This window comes from Primulina huaijiensis, chromosome 10 (assembly GCF_012295235.1).
Source record: "Primulina huaijiensis isolate GDHJ02 chromosome 10, ASM1229523v2, whole genome shotgun sequence".
NCBI classification, from domain to species: Eukaryota; Viridiplantae; Streptophyta; class Magnoliopsida; order Lamiales; family Gesneriaceae; genus Primulina; species Primulina huaijiensis.
The window spans coordinates 18,421,416-18,443,086 of NC_133315.1; the positions used below are offsets into that span (position 1 = coordinate 18,421,416).

Below are 21,671 nucleotides of genomic sequence, written 5' to 3' on the forward strand. Positions count from 1 at the left end.
TAAAAATGTTACATGTACGAATGTAACATTTTTACGTGACAATAAGTATATTATTAATTGAAATTTATTATAAAAAAATTTATAACTCATTAATTATGAATATTACAGAGAAGGATACAGTATAACAAATCTGCTCTATTAAAACTTTCAACTTTCAAGTAATGGAATATCTAAATTTTGTATGTGTAAATTGTACTATAATTATAAAATTTTATGTTCGTACCTCGTCTACTTACATATTAAATGATAATCTTTATTGAATTCTATGTTGGTCGATAATTAAAATCTATAAAAATTAGGCCATCTATCTTACCAAGAGAATATCCTATTTCATTCACACGCAATAAAGCCTGCCTCGTACACCATTTAAATTAGGCCATCAATCTTACCAAGAGAATCCTGGAAAGAATGTACACACGCACGAACACACATTATACATACCTTCATCACGTACGATATACATGTTATATGAATACATTAACTCAATTAACAAGTTTTTAAACATTAACAGTAAGAGCGATTCTCTCACATATCGAGTGTACTTCGATAAGCAGTACGTATTTACTAGTACACAAAAACGTTTGTGAGTTGGTTCACTCATGAAAAATTATTATTTTTTATTTCAAAATTATTACGTATTATTGTAAATATTGACATAATTGACCTATATCACTGATAAAGATGTGTGCGATCGTCCCACAAAATACCAACTATTACTATTCATTAGTATAAATTAAACACCTGTGTATTCGAATTCTCGAGTGAAGTTTATTAAAATAAAACAATCAGCTCTAGGGTTTGGGTAATGTGAAAGTGTGAAACCAAAAATTGACCACTTTCGCGCATTAATTCACACCATGCTATCGCCTATCTATTTATATATATAGATATATCAATTTTGCTAATTTCACTTTGGCAAAAACTTGTGTGAGACGGTCTTACGGGTCATATTTTATGAGACAGATCTCTTATTTGGGTCATTCATGAAAAAGTATTACTTTTTATTGTGAATATCGATAGGGTTGACCAGTCTCACAGATAAAGATTCGTGAGACCGTCTCACAAGAGACCTACCCTTTCACTTTTAAATGTTTCTAAAGATTTTACGAAATATATATCAATTTTGAAAAGGACTTCGCCGATTTTCACCCTTCGATCATGTTGATTTTGTGTTTATACCACAAATTTTATTTTTGGCCTAAAAAAAATAGCTCGATTACACGAATAAAACTACAGACCTTTTCTAAAATTGACCTAAGACGGTATTTAATTACTTCTCGTATATATTGGTTTTGTTATAAATTTTCATCATACGACATCAAAATATAATAACACAAAGCTAAGAGTGAAAAAATTTAGAATTTTTAAAATACAATCTAAAAAATATTTACATTCTCCGAATATATAAAATTAAATTATATTTCGACTTAATTAATTAATATGGATCTAGCTAAATAAATACAATTTTAAAAGCTTAAATAAAATTTTAAAATGTAATATGTGAAATAGTTATAACCGGAGAGTGTGAATTGCTAACGTTCATTCGATCCAATGAAGAAAATCATACATTTTCCCACCTATAATAATTAATTTATGTTTGTTTATTTCTCTACTTTCGGAAAAACTTTCCATACATATTTTAAAAATCGAAAGAGCGCTTTTGGAGTATGGATGGATCAGTTCAACAGCACGCTTATGTTTGCTGCAACCGTAACAACTAAAATTCAACTTCTTTTTTCTTTTTTATTGGTAATTAATTATATTTTAAGGTATTTATGTTCCACGTACCAATTATAAATCTTGCTTCAGTATTCTACTTTAAAATATATCATTTCATTGAATATTCGTCATCGTAAATTAATTAAATGCAATCGTTACGATTAATGAGAATATGTACATAGAAATTAAGCATAAGTTGAATAAACTTATATATAATATTCGAGTACCAAGCCTGCACGTTATGTATAGGATCGGTGACAAGTGGATCAACTCTTTCACAGACTTACGTGTAATTTGTCCCTTGGAAATATATATTTATGAATAAATATTTGTATAAAAATTATTTTTATTACGCTATATATTGTCTATTTTGTGTTTAATTATTGTTTGACCCCCGAAATTTTCCAATTTTGAATCTGATGTCCAAAATTTTATTCTAAATAAAAGTAATTTTTCTCCTCAGCCTCATATAATATATAAACCTAATCATCATTTTCTAATTAAATTCCAATATAATGCGTAAGTTCATATACAAAGAAGAGCGGTTCTCTGATAATTTTGGACAGGGGGTAATAATTTGTTTTAAAGTAAGCCATATTCTTCATTGGTTTTTCCTCAAATTGTTCCATAGCGCACACATATTATTCATTTTTTTTTTATCACTTATGATCAACTTGTGTGTTCATTCAAGCTGTTCAAGTTATCTGTTTAGAGTGTTTTGTATATGTGTATGTATGTATCTAAGGTTCAATAGACAATGGTGTTTATGTGTTTCATGTGTTGCAGAGATACTTAGAGTTTTAATGTAAACTTTTGATAAATCTTAGTTAAAGTGGATTGTTATAAATTGTTGTAAAATCAAAGTCTTTTAGTAAATCTTTCTTTGAGTGGAAGACGAAGAGACATAAAAAGATATCGTCTTCAAACTTCCATATATTTTTGTATTATTTATTTACAGTTGCATACTTTATGTCTGCAATATTTATTATCTATGGGGTTATTTTGTTACAAGTTTGTTCAAATGAGTAGTCCAGTCGGACCCTTCCGCACTGGAATAAATATTAAAGAGTTTATTCACACCCTCGTTTATATTTTTTTATGATCCTAGCTAACAAAGTTTTATTTTAAAAAGTGAAACAATAATGAATAAAAATATTTTTCATTTTAATGAAAATTTTAATTAACAAATTTAGATTTCTAAGTTAATAAAACATTCAAAATATATTATATTTTCAGTTATTTATCATTATTATTTTTTTAAAAATGGATAGTTAAATAATAATAAAAAAAATATTTCTTACTAATTTTAACATTTGATTCTCGAGAAATTCCAAATGGATAAATAACACGAAGATATATTAGTTTATTTGTTAGTACTATTTAATAATATTTCGTATTATAATTAATTTATTTTTTGGTTTCTATTAATAATAATATTATTTTATTGATATAAATTTATTTTTAGTTTTTTTTTTTATGATTTTTACCATTGTCGTGATTATTATTGATATTCATTTTACTATTGTTGCTAATTTAATTTTTTAAAATTATTTATTGTTATTTATATCAATATGATTATTATTATTATTAAAATAAAATAAACTATTACTATTATCCTCATCAAATTAAAATTATTGTTGTTTCACTTTCTAAAATAAAATTTGATACGAATGTAAGGTGACGACTTTTCGTTTAAATTTTAAAAACACAGGATTGTATATAGTCATTTATTTTTCCCAATGGGTTTTATGTTGTTTATGCTTTTTGACAGAGGTGAAAAACGATATTTACAAGAAAATGTATTTTTTTTAAAAAAAAAAATGTAGTTAAATTTGTTAATCCAAAATGTAACCCATACCTTTTACATTTAATGGAAATGAAACAACTTAGCTAAACATGGCAAGACATATCCTCGTCGCTTGCTCTTCCTAAACTACTCCGAAGGTGTAACATTATACATATTCCTCCAATTTAATAGCAAATAATGAAGATTTCAAATAAACGTAACTTTAATTAGACATGTTTTCTTTTAATTAATATTAATTTTTCTACTATTTATATTATACAGATGTAATAATTATCTATCTTGGGAGAATAATTGATACATGGAGATATGATTGTTATTTGGTTTAAAAGATTTGAATGGTACATTGACGACAACTATAAATTTTGATAAAACGACATATGGTTTGGTTCTATAATATTGATAATCTCATGGATTATATATTTTCATTAATTATCCAGATCGATGTGTTTAGGAAGTGCAGACTGTTCGATAATTTTGTAAATTGGACTATGTGAAATATTATTGACCATTTGATTGATTGGGACTATTGGAGGGGCATACTTCCAGCTAGCTCAAACTCCATAATTATTCTCTTGTAGATCGTTGAAAGTGACTGCACAATAGAACACGTATTATACATAACTATATCTAATATTATTTTATTATTCCGTTCTTCATACTTTTCATCAAGATTAGGTAATTTGTTGACGAATTATTGATTTTTTTATCTGTGAGACGAGTTAATTTGATTCATAATTATCACTAAAAATAATATTTTGACATAAAAATGATATTTTTTATAATTTGGATCAGGTCTGAGATTCGTCACACAAAATTGACTTGTGAGACAGTCTCACAAAAGTTTTTGTATTTTATCAAACTTCTAAATAAATAGAATTTGGAGTTTTAATATTACATACATTCTCTATTCAAGTGAATCAAGAGATCAAGAGCAGATATTCAAGCATCATACAGAATTTATCAAAATTGCACTTAAAAATATGTAATGGAGATTTTGAAAAAGTATATATAAAATTCGACAACGACGAAATTAACTGTGATGCGAGGTTAATTCTTAATTAATTTGCAACCAATATAGCTCCAAAAATGTCGGGTTTGGACATGGAAAATAAAGGATACATGAGAGGATCTTTGAATGTTGTTTTCCACTCTGTCATTGGTTTGAATTATCAACGTTCAAACGGTACACATGGTGCCTATTTATTTTCCAAAACTTATTTTCCTTGTCTTGGGAAACAAAATTGTGGTCACAATGTGAGAAAAAAAAATATTTGGTTCACATGTATATAGTTTTGCTACGGTACTCATCAATTGTGTCAATCTCACACTAAGATGTGTCAATCACCTATTCGATGTGATGAATTTCTTACATTGTCTATTATAGTGACATCTTATGTGAAACTGAAAAAAACACTTTTTCAAAATACACATGTATTACTCTGGCAAGAGATTCATTGTATTATTAACTTATCAGATCACATAGAATATCTTCACTCGTAGACAAATGATGAAACTCTGACTACAATGTATTTGCTCCTACGTACTTCGAAACTACAACCAAACTCGCCACCTATTGACCTTCAATGGAGTTGATAAACAAATCAAAGTGCATGCTAGTATGTAGAACTTCTACGTTATCCAGGATCAAAAGACTAATAGTGTACAACTATAACCACAGACTATTCCACTAGATAAATTATAACCGCAGGGACATTTCGAGAAGTGTTGTTCAATGAATCATCAAATAATCATCCGTCTGTATGAATTGATATATCTATTTTCTTACCGATGAAACATGACATTTACATCATAGATACTAGTCTGAAGCTCAATCGACATTTATCTTTATTTTAGCTGCCTGATTTGATTAGAAAAAAACCCGAATTTCTCACATTGTCTATCATAGGACATATGATCCAAAAAAATATATATCATTCAAATATTTTTTAAACATATCAGGGCGAAACTTTTTGGCATAACTAGGATCCAAAATTTAATAATAGTCGTGTGATTTGTGATGTGTTGTATATAAGCTTGAACCCTCATCTCTCCTCAATATAATAAAAGAAAACGAATTTTTTTTGTAAAAATAAACTAATTTTACTTCTGAAGTGATTGGTGGCTACAGTTTTTTTGACTGATTGTATATATTTTTTTTCAAAGAAAAACACATTCATCTGCCCAGTTTGACCTTTAACTCAAATAATTATGTTTGAAAAACTAATAGCTCTACGAGTAGATTAATTTGTTATCCTTTTATTTAATTAAATTAAATATTGATGCCGATCAAAGGATTCTAAGTTGACAGCTTTTCGAGTTCTAATAACGCCTCAGTCAATGTTAGCCTACCAGAAAAATTATTCTGTTTACTAGAAATTCGCCTCTTTTTTTTCATTTTTCCTTTTAAATGAGAATATATTTAGTTTCTCGATTATTTTTCAAAATTATATCAATTTTTAAAAACATAAATATATTAAAAGAAGTTCCTTTTTTTTTTGGAAGAAAAAAAAAAAAAGAAGAAGTTTAGTTTTGTGAATTAGTATGGCCAAACCGGAGATAGCATAAATGTAAGGTCCGGTCCATGTTGATGTGTTGGCCCATTGGGCCAACATGACCCGGATTTAATTTAAGAAAGACCTTAGTCCTCAACACAAGTATTCCAATCCTTCTCATTTTTCCCTCTCTCTCCCTCGTATTCTGTTTTTACACATCCATGTGCTTGCGGAGAGTTTGAAATTTATCATAATGATTTGAAAAATAATCGATTTAGAATTTAAATTTCATCGTCAAATAAATTTATCCAAACTAATGGTTTTATTATCATGGAATTGACCCGAACCCAACCGGTAACGTTTTATGAACCGAACTAGATTCCTTGTCCCATCTCGAATTTCCGATTTCCAATCACCAACTTCATCAATATAATAAGAATAAATTATTTTCAATATAAAAGCAGTGCCTTGAAAGCAAAGCGTAAAGGGCTAAAAGGTCCATTTGATTTTTTATATTTTTGCTTCTATTAAAGAAATTGTGTATGTCTTCTTACCTACAGACAAATATGGTAAATTAAGATTTCAGGATAATGCACATTATAGCGTATTAAATTGGAGGAAAAAACTTGTGTGAGACGGATCTCTTATTTGAGTCATCCATGAAAAAATATTACTTTTTATGCTAAGAGTGTTACTTTTTATTGTAAATATCGGTAAGGTTGACTCGTCTCACAGATAAAGATTTGTGAGACCGTCTCACAAAAGACTTACTCTAAATTGGAACCCTTTCGCGAAATTAATCAACTTTTCATTGCCAAAAATTAAAAAATATAAGAGGTCGATATACTACTAAAAAATAAGCGCATTTATTTTTTTCATTGGCCACGTCAAAAAAGTCAAGGGTAAAGAATTTGATTAATTAAATTACGATAATATATTTTTCGTCTTTTAGTAAGAATTAATTAGGTATTATTTGTCTTTTATAATCATCACATAAATAAATATATAATATATAGCTAGAATAGTCTACAAATACTCATTATGTGTATTATTTATATGCATATGAGACAGACTAATTGCAAATAAAATATTTTTAATTTAATTAATAACTTCAACTTATTATAAATAAATTTATTTTTTATGATTCTTGGATTACAAAAGAAGCTAAAACCCGAGTGGCTACTGAAAGTGAAATTAGTCAAGTTGATCATTTATAGCCTTTTAATTTTCTTGCATCAATTGCTAGGGAATAACTTTACGCGTCGACATTTTACACCTGTTCACACTCCTTTATATCCTAAAATCGAACATTTTTCTCTGAGGGGATCTATTATCAGATTTTAAAATGTTATTTTTAGATATTCTTCAAATAAAGAAGGTAAAAAGGTTAATCTTACATTGCTCATCTTCGAAGGATTCTTGATGCTCGAAAGTAGGACTTTTTAGAATCAACTTTTGGTAGTGTGAATTTGTCTTCGCATGCGCTGAGAATAAAGATTAATGGGAACCATTTGAAATCGAATGGATTATATGCCTGAAAGTGAGTGAAAGTGGTGTGGTGGCCTCCAAATTCTTTGATATATTCTTTACTTTCAAGAATTATATTCACATATATAAAATAAGATCGATATGAAGTTAGCACAAATTTAAGACAAAATGCCTGCTGCTAGTGTACGTTAAATAATTTCTGAATAACAATGACGGGATGTGTTTCTCTTGACCTTCACTTGATCGTTCATTCATTTATATATATAGAAATTACGATTGATAAAAAGAATATTGAGCAACCACTCACTGTTAAATATTTCATGTGGCCTAGAAATCAGTTTACAAATAAAATCCTTGAATCGTGGATCATGTTTGCAGCCCTCTTCGCTCAAATAATGCAGCTTTACTCATTCTGATAAGATAATATATTGCATGCTTTCAACGACGACAGATGCTGCATGGTGTGCGAATTATTTAAAGTATAAAAACTACTCATACAAGTGAGATTTGAACCCTAGGCATCACGGGTCTTGGACGACACCATTCTTGCCATTAAATCAAGGGATCTTGGAGATATTACCTAAGTTAACTCTAAGCAATCACAGTTTCTTTTCACAGTATATACATACAGGTTTTGCTTTCAATCTCATGCAACTATGCATTGTAATATACACACTTCTAATAACAGTCATTCCTCTATCAATCGTTTGGAAAAAAGATCCTTTAAGACACGAATAAAATACACGCCGGAGGATGTCAAGTCTACTAGTCCTGCCAAGGCTCTGATTATCATACTACGAAATCGATTGGGTTATATTATCATTGTTGAGTATGTATAGATTACTTGAACCTAACATTGGTTGAGATATCAAAATATGGTTACCTTAATATTAATAATTCATCATGTGTGGCTTATCTCATCGATACATTATCATGAATTGGTAGGAATTGTTCCAATGTTTGTGGTTACCAATAGCTAGTGTTGCAATATTTGTTAATGAAAAGAGAATTCGAGAAGGCACGCGAAAACTACAAGTTAGACAAATTTAGATATTTAAAAACATTCATATGTGATTTTAAAAAATAGTCATAATCATAATATGAAATCCGTCCCCGACAAAAGGCTGGCTGGCTCTTCGAAACATCGATCGGTCATATTAAGATCAGACAAATTTTATTGTTTGCTTATCAACTTTTTCATTAATGACATGATGTGTGTGCGTGTGTGTGTTTTGGGGGGGTGGTCGTGGGGGGGTTTTCGTCTGTCTCACCTTTGATACTCATCGTCCCAAGTTTTCAAATGTAACATTATGTACAAATACAACAGAAAGAGAGAATAAATGATAGATTTTCAAGAACGCACGAAAATAAAGAGAGAAAAATTACTAACATAATAATTTACACAATTAGATTGAGCTTACAAAGTACATTCACAGAGGGCTAAATATTCATGTAAAAGACTGAGCTTCCATCTGTCATGCATGGAAAAAAACTACCAGCAGACAAAGATGAAGTTTTCTTACATTATTACATTACATACACCTAAGCATATTTATTCGACACTTTGAAAGCATCTGCAAATGTCAAAAAATCCATTCGCAAAAGCCAAAGCTGAGACTCCATATTAAATCTAGGACTTGTTGAACTTTTAACTCCTAAAAAATAACAAGAAATTTTCAATCAAGAACTTAATACAAAGATGCCCAATCAATCTCCACCGAAGGGAACTTCTGCAACATCGGATTATCGAATGCCTCGAAGGAAGACTCCGTGAAATTGAAGAAATCGTCGCCCGGTTCAGGAGATCCGGAACCCAAGCCCCCGGCTGATGATGATGACAAAGGTGATGATGTTTCATCAGATGGGGAATCGGATGATAATGAGGTCTCAACTTTGACAGCACCAATTGCTACCGGATAACTAATTTTCTCGTTGGATGCTTCATTAGCTGAATCTTCGATTTTTGATTCGTCATTCGGTACCAAAGGTTTGATATTTTTATCAGATACAGAATAGGACTTCCCTGAATTTCCCTGATTCTGCAAACTGGCCAAGTTTTGGCATATGGCCTCAAGTTTTGCATCAACAGAGGAATGGAGGGGTTTGAAGCCACTGGATTCTTGGTACAGTTGATGCTTTAAGTGGGGGAAATTCAGCCTCGCAAAGTCCCCTCTCAGCTTATACGCAGCCTTGTCGTAGGCTAAGGCCGCTTCTTCTGCTGTGTCAAAGGTTCCAAGCCAAAGTCTGGTTCTGTTTTTCGGGAGTCTAATCTCAGCCACCCATTTCCCCCAATGCCTCTGTCTCACTCCCCTGTAGAGTTTTGTGGGCTTAGGGAGGTTTCCACGGTGCTGCTTCATAGGGACAGGTGTCGGAGCAAGAAATCTTGAAAATGAGTTATGATTGAGACCCCTTTGAATTTCATGTTGGTGGATCTTAAATTGGGCTTGGATCTGCTGAAACTGCGCCTGGATTTGCAGGATCTGAGATGGGGTAAGCTGATTGAGCCCTATTGAACAATAACTAACAGTTGGCTCATCTCCTCTTTCACTAACACAATGAAAAACGGGAGAAAATAATTTTTCATGGGTTTTTGATGAGATTGAGCCAAAATCAGGGTACATATTGGAAGATTCAGAAAAGAAAGAAGAGCAAGAAGAAGAAAATGAATCAAAAGGGGAAACAGAGGAAATATTTGTAGAAGAGGAAGCACTTTTCATAAAAGGTTCAAGTGCTTGCATAAGCTCTTCTCTGAGAGGATCTGTGGAGCAAACATAGCTACTGCAAGAATTGTATGCATCTAAAGCTGCGGCCATGGTTTCTTATATCAAGAAAAAATTGAAGATTCACACACAAGGGACAATTAATCAATGTTAAAAGGTCGATAGAATTAACCTGATTCTTATACCAAAACCAAAGAACAGGTAATTATCAGATCTGCAAAAGTTCCAAAATTTCTACACAAACAAAGGATCGAATCGGTTTTCAAATAACCAACCTTTTCTTAGAACCTTTTCCAAGATCCAAAACCACACCTCGACGGGTATAAAAAGAAACCCTTTTGGCAGTTCAGATCAAAGCAAAGACAAAAACACAGCAACAGAAATACATTAACACAAACAAAAAGCGATCTCTCTTCTGAATCACCTGGCCTTCAAAAAAAAAAATTATCGGGTTACGTTCTTCCTTTTTCAGGTATGTAATTTAACAAAAATTAAACCTCCAAATCAAGAAAAGCCAAACCCAGAAAATCGATTTAAATTTTCGAAAGACAGACGATGACAGAAAGTGATCCAAGAAGCGGGGAGTGCATAGAAGGGGGATAATTTTTAGAAGAAAATGTTAACGCAGCTCTCTTGATTTTTTTTTTTTTTTTCTGGCTGTGACCTCACTGTATTTTTCACTCTATGAAAATGGTGGGAGCACTCTGCTCATATATAAAGGCCAAGGCCTAGGCCTACCAAGCCAAGCCCTTGCCTTATCGCTTTTTATTACTTTTTTAAAGATTATATCAATTTCATTTTCGATCTTTCTTATATTTATTTGATTGTTATTGTTATTATTATTTTTACATCTGTTCTAATGGTCAACTTTAATTATATTCACAATAAAATAATATTTTTAGCAAAAAAAATAATATTTTTTATAGATGATCCAAATAAAAGATTCGTCTCACAAATACGACTCATGAGATCGTCTCACACAAATTTTTGTCTTATAAAAAATACAATTAGAAAATATAGAATAAGAATAATACATATTTTTTGAAAAATAATATTTGTAATCTAACTCTCAGATATTGGCTATTTCTTGATTTGGCCAATAATATGTTGACACCTGTATATTGATATCTATCTACTACTGGCATGTGTCAGCACTGGACACGTGGGGATTAATCATTTGGTAGAAAACTTCTTTGACTTGTAGAAGATTCCGTCAACATAAGTTTATATAGTAAAAATATTTATTACATTTTTTTTATTATTCAAAATATATATTTTTTAATTTATGAATAAAATTAAAACATATTTTACATGAAATGAAATTAGAGATGTCAATAGGGCGGATATGGCTAAACTCAAAACCCATCCCATGAAGAAAACTTTGACTCATTACCCGCCCCACCCCAGTTAAATATTCTTCGGATCCACCCCACCCCAAATACGAAATGAGGTCGGGTAGACCCGCGAGACCTGTTAGACCCGAATTTTTTTTTAATGAAAACTGTAATCTTCTTATAACATGACTGCATTATGAAACAAACAACTCTCTAAATAAAACACAATAGAAAATTAATTTATGTCTTCGACCACACTTAATAATAACAAACAAAGTATTTTCACGACGTAATGAATTACATTAAAAAAAAAGTTACTAGCTCTCCAAAAAAAGTCTTATCATCCCCAAAAATAACTCATCAGAATTTAAACAGATCAATGTAAAATCAGCGAGTAAGCAATATTTTAGACACATTCTTCATGATCATCTTCCTCTTCATCAAGAATGGTAGGACAAGTTGGTAAATTACTTGAAAAATTACCTACAAAATTAAATAGAGAAAATACATTGAAAAAATAAAATTGTAATTAAAAACCGTAAAAAATGTAATTTAAAGAGAGAAAGTATACTAACAAAATTAAAATGAAAGTACAATAACAAAATAAAACTGTGATTTATTTACCTTCCACCTCACCCCACATCCATCTTCGCGAGCATATCAATTTATATCCACATATATGGGGAGGGTATGGGGCGGATATTATAGGACCCATGACCCGCCCCATACTCATATAGGTATGAAAAATTAGACCCAAGACCCGTCCCATGACCCATTTAGTATGCTCAAACCCGTCTTAGATGGGGTGGGTACATTGTGGATCTGGATAAAACTCAGACCCATTGACATCCCTAAATAAAATATAGATAACACAAAATACAACGTATGAACTCGATATTTATTTACATAAAAATTTATGAAAGACAATTAATCTATGTTTTAGTCCACTTAAAATTCCAATAATTAGTGTAAAGAACACAAATTGTCTTTGTGCCAAAAGCTTTCTTTATCTGATCTAAAGCTTGGAATGCGTGATTATCGCGTTAATATACACAGATCGAGCGGCTGTTATAGGCCAGCATGTTGAATCCAACGCGCAGATTTTCTACGGTGGGATGTTTGAATGACCGGATAATTCTCAACCAAAATTTGCACACAAAATTTCAAAAAATTATATCAGCTACCCAACCACCCCACAATGTAAAGTGAAAAAAGAAAAAATCGATTTTTTTATATAAAAAAAATAAGTTTTTGAGAAATAAATATTTATATTTTGAATTTTCTTAAAAAAATATTTCAACAATTGAAAATTATGATATTTAAATAAGAGAATTAAATTGATATATTTTCGATTTAGTTTTAATTATAATAAATTTCAAAATGTACAAAATATTAACAGTATTTAAAGTAAAACTTTTTACGTCACTCCCTAAATTAAATATATTTTATAATAATATTATTGTCATTTATTATTATTATGTTTCTCGACGTTTACCAAACCTACCCTCAACGAATTAGGTCCATTCAATGCTTATCGACATCTAATAATGATGACGGTAACAAAAAGAGGGGAGTGAGTCGAATTGATTATTATTTCTGATTTTTTTTAAAAAAAATCAAGATTCATTCTATATTATCAAACAATTCAACTTTTTGTAACTAAGAAAATATCCAGCAAATTTCTTCCAAACAACAGAATTAGCGACATTAAAAGTAAATTGTGCGAGGATGTGTGCATAGAGATGTTCATCGGTCGATTCGATTCGATTTTCGGTTTTACAAATATATAATCTGATATCCGAACTATTTTTCTTCGGTTCGGTACCGAAGTAGTTCGGTTATTTCGGTTTTGATACAATTATTTAAATTAATAAGATAAATATATTATAAAATATAATATGTTATCTTTTTTACATTATTTTTTAGTAAAACATTTAAATATAAAGTTTAAATGAATTAAATAAACAACAATCAACTAAATATTATTCAAAATAATTCATCATTAACTGATATCACCTCAAAAAATATATAATAAAAATAAAATTATTAATTTAATGAAATTTAGATTTTTTCGATCGGTTCGATTTTGACATATATAAATTTACAGGATGAATTAGCTATTTCCCTAATAATAAAATAGTACGGGGTAGCTAATAACCTTTCGATATTTTGGTTTTTTTTTATCTCGAGTTAAGTGGACTCATCCCACAACCTAATATTCATAATTTGCAAATAAATACACATTGTTTATATTCAATAATGCAATTAATTATTTTATATAACTACTAATCTTTATTTAATCCTTTTCACGATAACGTTATAAAGAAATTGTTTTATTTTGAACTTTTTGTTTCCTAAAATATAATAACAGTCGGCAAGTCTGTTCAGAAATACCAAAAAAAGTAAAAAGAAAAATATATGAACATTATTGGGGGAACAAAAATATTATTAGATTTGAACGGAAAGTGGTCATACCTCGAAAGCCTATGTACACCGTATATGCCCTCAAATTACAATAAATTATATATATTCCAAATACATCATTCACTTTGTTGAATATATATAAGTATATATATATAGTTTTGATATCCTGCACACCTACCGTGCACACCTACGTGAGCACCGATGAGGTGTCACTCACCCATTGGATATGATGAAATATAGAAAAATTGCGCATCCAATGGGTGAGTGACACCTCATCGGTGCTCACGTAGGCTAAGTTTTCCTCTGTTTTCAAAACAATTTTTAATCTTTAAAATTGAAAATTGAAAATTGATTATTTTATTGAGTAGATCTTTTGTGAGACGGTCTCACGAATCTTTATCTGTGAGACGGGTCAATCCTACCGATATTGACAATAAAAAATAATATTTTTTCATGAATAACCCAAATAAGATATATGTCTCACATAATACAACCCATAAGACTGTCTCATACAAATTTTCTTTTATTTTGTTTGTTATAATATTATATAATATTATAACACACAAAATATTTTATAATATTTAAATAGTCATAGATCATTAAAATAAATCGTCAGATTGAAAAGTATATTAACAACTATAAAATTCGATTAATTACANCAAAACGTTATATTTTCATTAATGAATTAATTTTTCAATCATTTGAAAGTTTGAAAGAAAATAAATATTATCATAAAAATAAGCTAGTATTATTATTTTTTTGAAAATAAGAAGTAGAATTATTTTTTAAAAGTTAGTCAAATTTATCAATAATTGCATGATATTAAATTTAGATGGGGACATTGAAAATTTAGTAGGTCTGACGCTTTAACAGATATTTATATGTAGACATTGGAAATTTAGCCCGGGAACGCTTTCACATATATTTATATATGCAACGAGTAAGTCATATATATTTATAATAGTAAATAATATTTTTAATATAAAAAATTGTTGGAAATTTGAATAAAAATTATATCTCATGGATGTAGGAGTGACTTTTGGCTCTCCACATTCTTGAGTTGGTTATGGCTCATTATTGTGGAGTGTCTTTTGACTTTCCACATTCTTGAGTTAGTTTAAGAGTTTTGCCTCTTCATATTCTTGAGTTAATGAGAAGATTAATTGAGTTAATTAATTTTGCATGACTCTTGGTGTGCATTTTGGGGCTTATATATAGTGGGGTTCATTTCCTCATTTCAAGTACATGAAAATCTTTTCTCTTTCAAGCATTCTCTTGCATTTCATATTGTTAGCTTTTCATTTGGACTCTGTTAAATCTCGGTGATAAAGTAAAGGTACGTTTTTAGTTCGCCGTAGTAGTGTCTCGTGCTAAGTCACTGCTGGTTGTTCCGTTGTATCCTGTGAAACAGACGTTCAAGACGATCTTCGAAGCACATAGAGGAGGGGACGAATCTGCTTTAAGGAAACTGTACATGCTACAGGTCTCGGTTTGGTTTTGCTTTCTTTTACTCGATAGTCATACTGTAAACATCACATTTGTTTCGGTTATTGCTTTATCTCTACAAGTTCGTTTCTACGCTATTGTTGTTAGCAATTTTTCTAACAAACTTAAAACAGATTTTGTTATACTCATTATGTGATTTGTTGACGACATGACTACTGACTCGAATGTGCCAAAAGTTAGTCCCTAATTATGAAAGTCGTTGCTGTCGATGTTCCAGCCATGCTGATACACGTAAAGAAATTTGACGGCTCAAATATCATGAGGTGACAATAGAATATATTCTTCTATCTAACTGTTTTGAATCTAGCCAGGTTTCTCACCGAGGAAGCTCCCAAACCAGCTGTGGTTAACGGAGATGTTAAGAGAGCTAGTGCTATTGATGCATGTCACCAGTCATATTTCTTGTGTAGAAAATGAATGGTTTTGGTTGATTAGCTATAAAATGTGTATAGCGAAAAGAAGACGACTCGGGAATTGCGGGAGTCTCTGGATCGGAGATACAAAACCAAGGATGTCGAGGCAAAAAAAAAAATTTATTGTTAGTCTTGGACTAAAAGATGGTTGACTCCAAAATGGTTATCAGTCAGGTTCAAAAAATCCAAGTGATTCTTTATGAGATTCACACCGAATGGATGACTTTGAACGAATCTTTCCAGATGGCTGCTATTGTTGAGAAACTATCACCGGCCTAGAAAGATTTCGAAATCTATTTGAAATACAAATGAAAGGAGATGAATGTTGAAGAACTCGTTGTTCAACTTCGTATTGAGGAAGACAACAAGAGTTCTAAAAGACGATTGTCTTCTCCAGTTGCTGCCAAGGTAAATGTTGTCGAGCATGGCCAAAGCTCGAAAATGAGAAAGTTTCTCCTTCCAACAAAAAGAAACAGTGAACCACTTGATCTAATTCACAGTGATATATGTGATTTAAAAGGTTTACAAACTCGTGGTGGAAATAAATACTTCATTAATTTTGTTGACGATAGCACAAAATTTTGTTATGTGTATCTCCTCAAAAGTAAGGAAGAAGCTATTGACAAATTTGTCCAATATAAGAGTGAAGTTGAAAACCAACTTAGCAAGAAAATTAAGGTGCTAAGAAGTGACCGTGGAGGTGAATATGAATCACCATTTTCGGAGTTTTGTGCTCAACACGGTATCAAACACGAAAGAACCGCACCCTATTCTCCTCAGCAAAATGGTATTGCAGAGAGAAAGAATCGTACCTTAAAATAAATGATGAATGCGTTGTTATTAAGTTCTGATTTACCACAGAACATGTGGGGGGAAGCTGTTCTAACAGCAAATTACCTTTTAAATCAGGTGCCCCAGAAAAAGCAAGATAAAATTTCATACGAGTTATGGAAAAGTAGCAGTACCCACTCCAAAGAAAGTAAAGATATGACCAAAAACTGTTGATTGCATTTTCATTGGATATGCTAAAAATAGTAGCGCCTATCGTTTTCTTGTACATGAATCTCAAATACCTGATATTCACAAGAATACGATAATGGAATCAAGAAATGCTTCGTTCTTTGAACTCATGTTTCCATACAAATCTAAGGAAGAGTCAGGTTCATCCAAAAGATTATATGATACAATTGATGAAGAACAAGAGCTTGATCAAGACATTGAACCTAGACGACAAGAGAGCTAGGACTGATAAATCCTTTGGTCCGGATTTCATCACTTTCATGATGGAAAAGTGAACCTCAAAGCTTCAAGGAAGCAATGAGTTCATCTGAGGGACCTCTATGGAAAGAGGCTATCAATTCTGAAATGGAATCCATTTTACAAAACCATACGTGAGAGTTAGTAAATCTTCCTCCGGGAAGCAAACCACTAGGCTATAAATGAGTTTTCAAAAGGAAAATGAAATCAGATGGAACCATAGATAAGTTAAAGCTAGATTGGTAATTAAAAGTTACCATCAACGTGAAGGGCTTGATTACTTTGACACATATTCTCCTGTATCGAGAATAACCTCTATTCATGTGATACTTGAGATTGCTGCTTTGCGGAATCTTGAAGTACACCAAATGGACGTAAAGACAGTTTTTCTAAATGTAGATTTAGAAGAGGAAATTTATATGGAACAACCTGAAGGATTTTCTGCGACTGGGCAAGAAAATAAGGTTTGTAAACTGGTGAAGTCTCTGTAAAACAAGCACCAAAGCAATGTCACGAAAAATTTGATAAAGCCATGATAGAAAGTGGATTTAAATTCAGTGAATGTGACAAATGTGTATACATAAAGGGCACTAAAATTGGATATGTCATATTATGTCTTTACGTAGATGACATACTTATCATTGGTAGTAATGATAAGATGATCAAATCCACCAAGAAATTATTGAACTCAAGATTTGACATGAAAGATTTGGGCTTAGCCGATTTAATCCTTGGAATTAAAATCCATAGAACATCAGAAGGACGAGTCCTAAGCCAATCACATTATGTTGACAAAATACTTGAGAAATTCAATAATGATGACTCTGCATTGGCTAAAACCCCGATAGATACCAGTCATCATCTATCAAAGAATCGAGGTGAAAGTATGTCTCAATTAGAATACTATCGAGTCATTGGAAGTCTGATGTACTTAATGAGTTGTACAAGACCAAACATAGCCTATGCAGTAGGAAAATTAAGTAGATTTACGAGTAATCCATGTGTTGAACACTGGAAAGCAATTACCAGATTGCTAAGATACTTAAGGTACACTCGGGATCATGGGCTGCACTATACCAGATATCCTGCTGTTATTGAAGGATACAGTGATGCAAATTGGATATCTGATATGAAAGACTCAAAATCTACAAGTGAATTTGTATTCACTTTAGAAGGTGCAGCAATTGTGTGGAAATCTTCTTAACAAACTGTAATAGTCAGATCCACGATGGAATATGAGTTTATAGCTCTTGACAAGTGTGCTGAAGAGGCTGAACGGCTGCGTCACTTCTTAGAAGATGTTCCAAGATGGGAAAAACCAGTGCCGGCAATATGTATACATTGTGATAGCCAATCTGCAATTGGAAGGGCACAAAATAAAATGTATAATGGTAAGTCTAAGCATATACGTCGTAGACATAATACCATTAGACAACTACTCTCAACTGGAGTTATCTCTGTTGACTATGTAAAGTCAAAGGATAATATAGTGTATCCGCTAACCAAGGGGTTAAATAGAGAGTTAGTTGCGAAATCGTCAAAGGGAATGGGGCTCAAGCCTATAGAATAAATTGGTGCGAAGGAAAACCCAACCTATGCTGACTGGAGATCCCAAGAACTAGGTTCAATGGGACAACCTAATCGCACTAATTTGGAGAATCACTGTGGGGGTTATCTCTAGTCCATTCTTATTATAAAACAGTGAATGTTGAGGATAAGTTTACGGCTTTTAATGATTCTGATGAGAAGTAATATAGAATCACCTATGTGAGAGATAAGTGGGGCCGCTTCGAAGGAATTGCAGTGCTCAATTCTAGACCCTCTCGCAGAACCAGACGTGTGTTCATGGCCAAAACGAACACGATTATGAGAACCGAATAGTATCAGGGAGAGTCTTGTGTGAAGTATATCTTAATTTACATAAACGGCAGAACAGTTAAAGGACAACATGTCTACTGGTCAGCTAGTAAAGCAAATATATTTTATAAGGGAAGGTTCAAAGGGTAACACCTACCTATCCTATGCAGGATTCAACTGTAGAACTTTGTCACCAAGATTTGTATCATTTTCATTCATGTGGGGGATTGTTGGAAATTTGAATAAAAATTATATCTCATGAATGTGCGGGTGATTTTTGGCTCTCCACATTCTTGAGTTGGTTATGACTCATTATTGTGGAGTGTCTTTTGACTTTTCACATTCTTGAGTTAGTTGAAGAGTTTTGGCTCTTCATATTCTTGAGTTAATGAGAAGATTAATTGAGTTAATTAATCTTGCATGACTCTTGATGTGCATTTTGGGGCTTATAAATAGAGGGGTTCATTTCCTCATTTCAAGTACATGAAAATCTTTTCTCTTTCAAGCATTCTCTTGCATTTCATATTGTTAGCTTTTCATTTGGACTCCGTTAAATCTCGGTGATAAAGTAAAGGTACGTTTTCATTTCGCCGTAGTAGTGTCTCGTGTTATGTCACTGCTGGTTGTTCCGTTGTATCCTGGGAAACAGACGTTCAAGAAGATCCTCGAAGCACATACATGAGGGGACGAATCTGCTTTAAGGAAACTGTACAAGCTACAGGCCTCGGTTTGGTTTTGCTTTCTTTTACTCGATAGTCATACTGCAAACATCGCATTTGTTTCGGTTATTGCTTTATCTCTACAAGTTCGTTTCTACGCTGTTGTTGTTAGCAATTTTTCTAACAAAAATTATATATTTTTTTAAAAAAAATGATCCAGATTAAAAATTTTTCGCATAAAAATACTCATGAAAGTTTTGTGGAAGTTGGTGAAAAATCTTCAATCAAGATATTTCTTTGGATTCACTCCCTACTCACAAAATTGTGGTATTATGTCATACAAAATGTGGTACACTTCATGTGAAAATGTGATACTAAAAAAGTATCAAAAGACTGAATACAAAAAAAATCGACGGCTGAAGACTGAAGACCAATTTTTCGGAAAGTTTTTTGCAATTTTGGTAAGCCATTAATTAGGGGTAGGTTGTACGAAAGTCAGAAGTCAAAATGGCAACAGTGGGTAAATTAAAGAGGCGCATGCCTTGCGTGAGATCTAAGCTGAGTTAATGTGGGACCCGGGTTTTTATTACAAAAACGGGGCCCCGTTTTCACAAACGGGGATGTTCTTACAAGCCACGACATATTAGTTGGAAGAATTATTAATTTTTATAGATTCCTTTGCTAAAAATAATTAGTTTAAAAGTTTTCATGGTTCTAAATTGGGATAATTTATGTGTTACGAAAATTTTTATGATACAATATGTTTTTTAGTACCTATATATGAGATTGTGTTCAAGATTTTTAAAAACTCAAAGATATGAAAACAAATTTTTTGAATTAGTAAACGATACACACATGTTTCATGTGTTATTTTTATTTTTAATTTGATCAAATAATATTAAACAATTCACATTCATTCGGTATTTTCAATTTTAAACTTCATGCAGACATTTTGGAAAAAATATATGAATTTAAGCTAGCACGTTTATTTCTTAAAATTTAGGTTTCGTGTAAGAATGTGAGAGGATTTTAGCAAGAATATATGGTTTTTGGACAGTTTATCATTTTTTTATTACAACACACGTTGGGAAGGGAGATCGAACCCGGAGAAGGAACCAGCTAATCTGACGGGTGAGACCACTGGAGGCTAAAGCCCGATCTCACAGTTTATCAATTTACTCGTGCTCGTGTAGTGACATAAATATCTTTTTAATTAAAAAAACATAAATAACCCTCCCTATGTAGTTATATGCATAAAAAATTATCCCCTTGTCTTATCTCATATATAAGATAAACACAAAAAACTAATTGGATTGAACCATGTCTTATATATTGTAAAAATAAACAATTAAATATATTATAAAATACATTGACGTCCTATAAAGTTTATCGACTAGAACACGATAAAGAAAAACAATTTTTTAGTAAAAAAAATGTGTTTGTCATTTTTTGTATTTTTATTTTGGAGATTTTTTATTTACGTTCAACACCGAATATATATATATATATGCTTTAGAAATGTCGCACAGACTTTAGGCACATAATTTATAAACACAATAATTTCAATTTAAATATCGGAAAAGACGATGACTTAAATGGAAAATTCCAGTTAAATACATATCGCCATAAATTGGCTAGGTCTACATCTTGTTAGGAATTGGATCGAAACTCAAGATGAATTAAGCTTTGAATATTCTTGATCTCAAGCCAAAATTTATGCTTTGAAGCGTCAAGTTTGAATATTCAAATTCGAAAAATTATCATTATTTTAAAATATTAGTGAAATTATTATTTTTTATCTTTAATTTTATTACAAATCATATATTTAATATTTTGTGAATTTAAAAAATTGTAAATATAGTTTTAATACACGAATCCGAGAATCACTAGAGTCGAACTCGAATAGGACAACAACAGACGTTCAAATTCCAAAGCAGTCTTGTCTCTCTTCACTGAATTGCTTTTATTTAAGTGAGGAGGTTCGATATAATAATA

The 21,671-nt window shown here is 31.3% G+C and overlaps 1 protein-coding gene across 1 annotated transcript; it reads right to left on the reverse strand.

Moving 5' to 3' along the window:
* Positions 1 to 8,896: 8,896 nt before the first annotated feature.
* LOC140986164 (ethylene-responsive transcription factor RAP2-13-like) lies at positions 8,897 to 10,921 on the reverse strand. The gene has a single exon (XM_073454214.1). The coding sequence runs from the start codon at positions 10,317 to 10,319 to the stop codon at positions 9,195 to 9,197; it is 1,125 nt and encodes a 374-aa protein (XP_073310315.1). The 5' UTR covers positions 10,320 to 10,921; the 3' UTR covers positions 8,897 to 9,194.
* Positions 10,922 to 21,671: the final 10,750 nt, after the last annotated feature.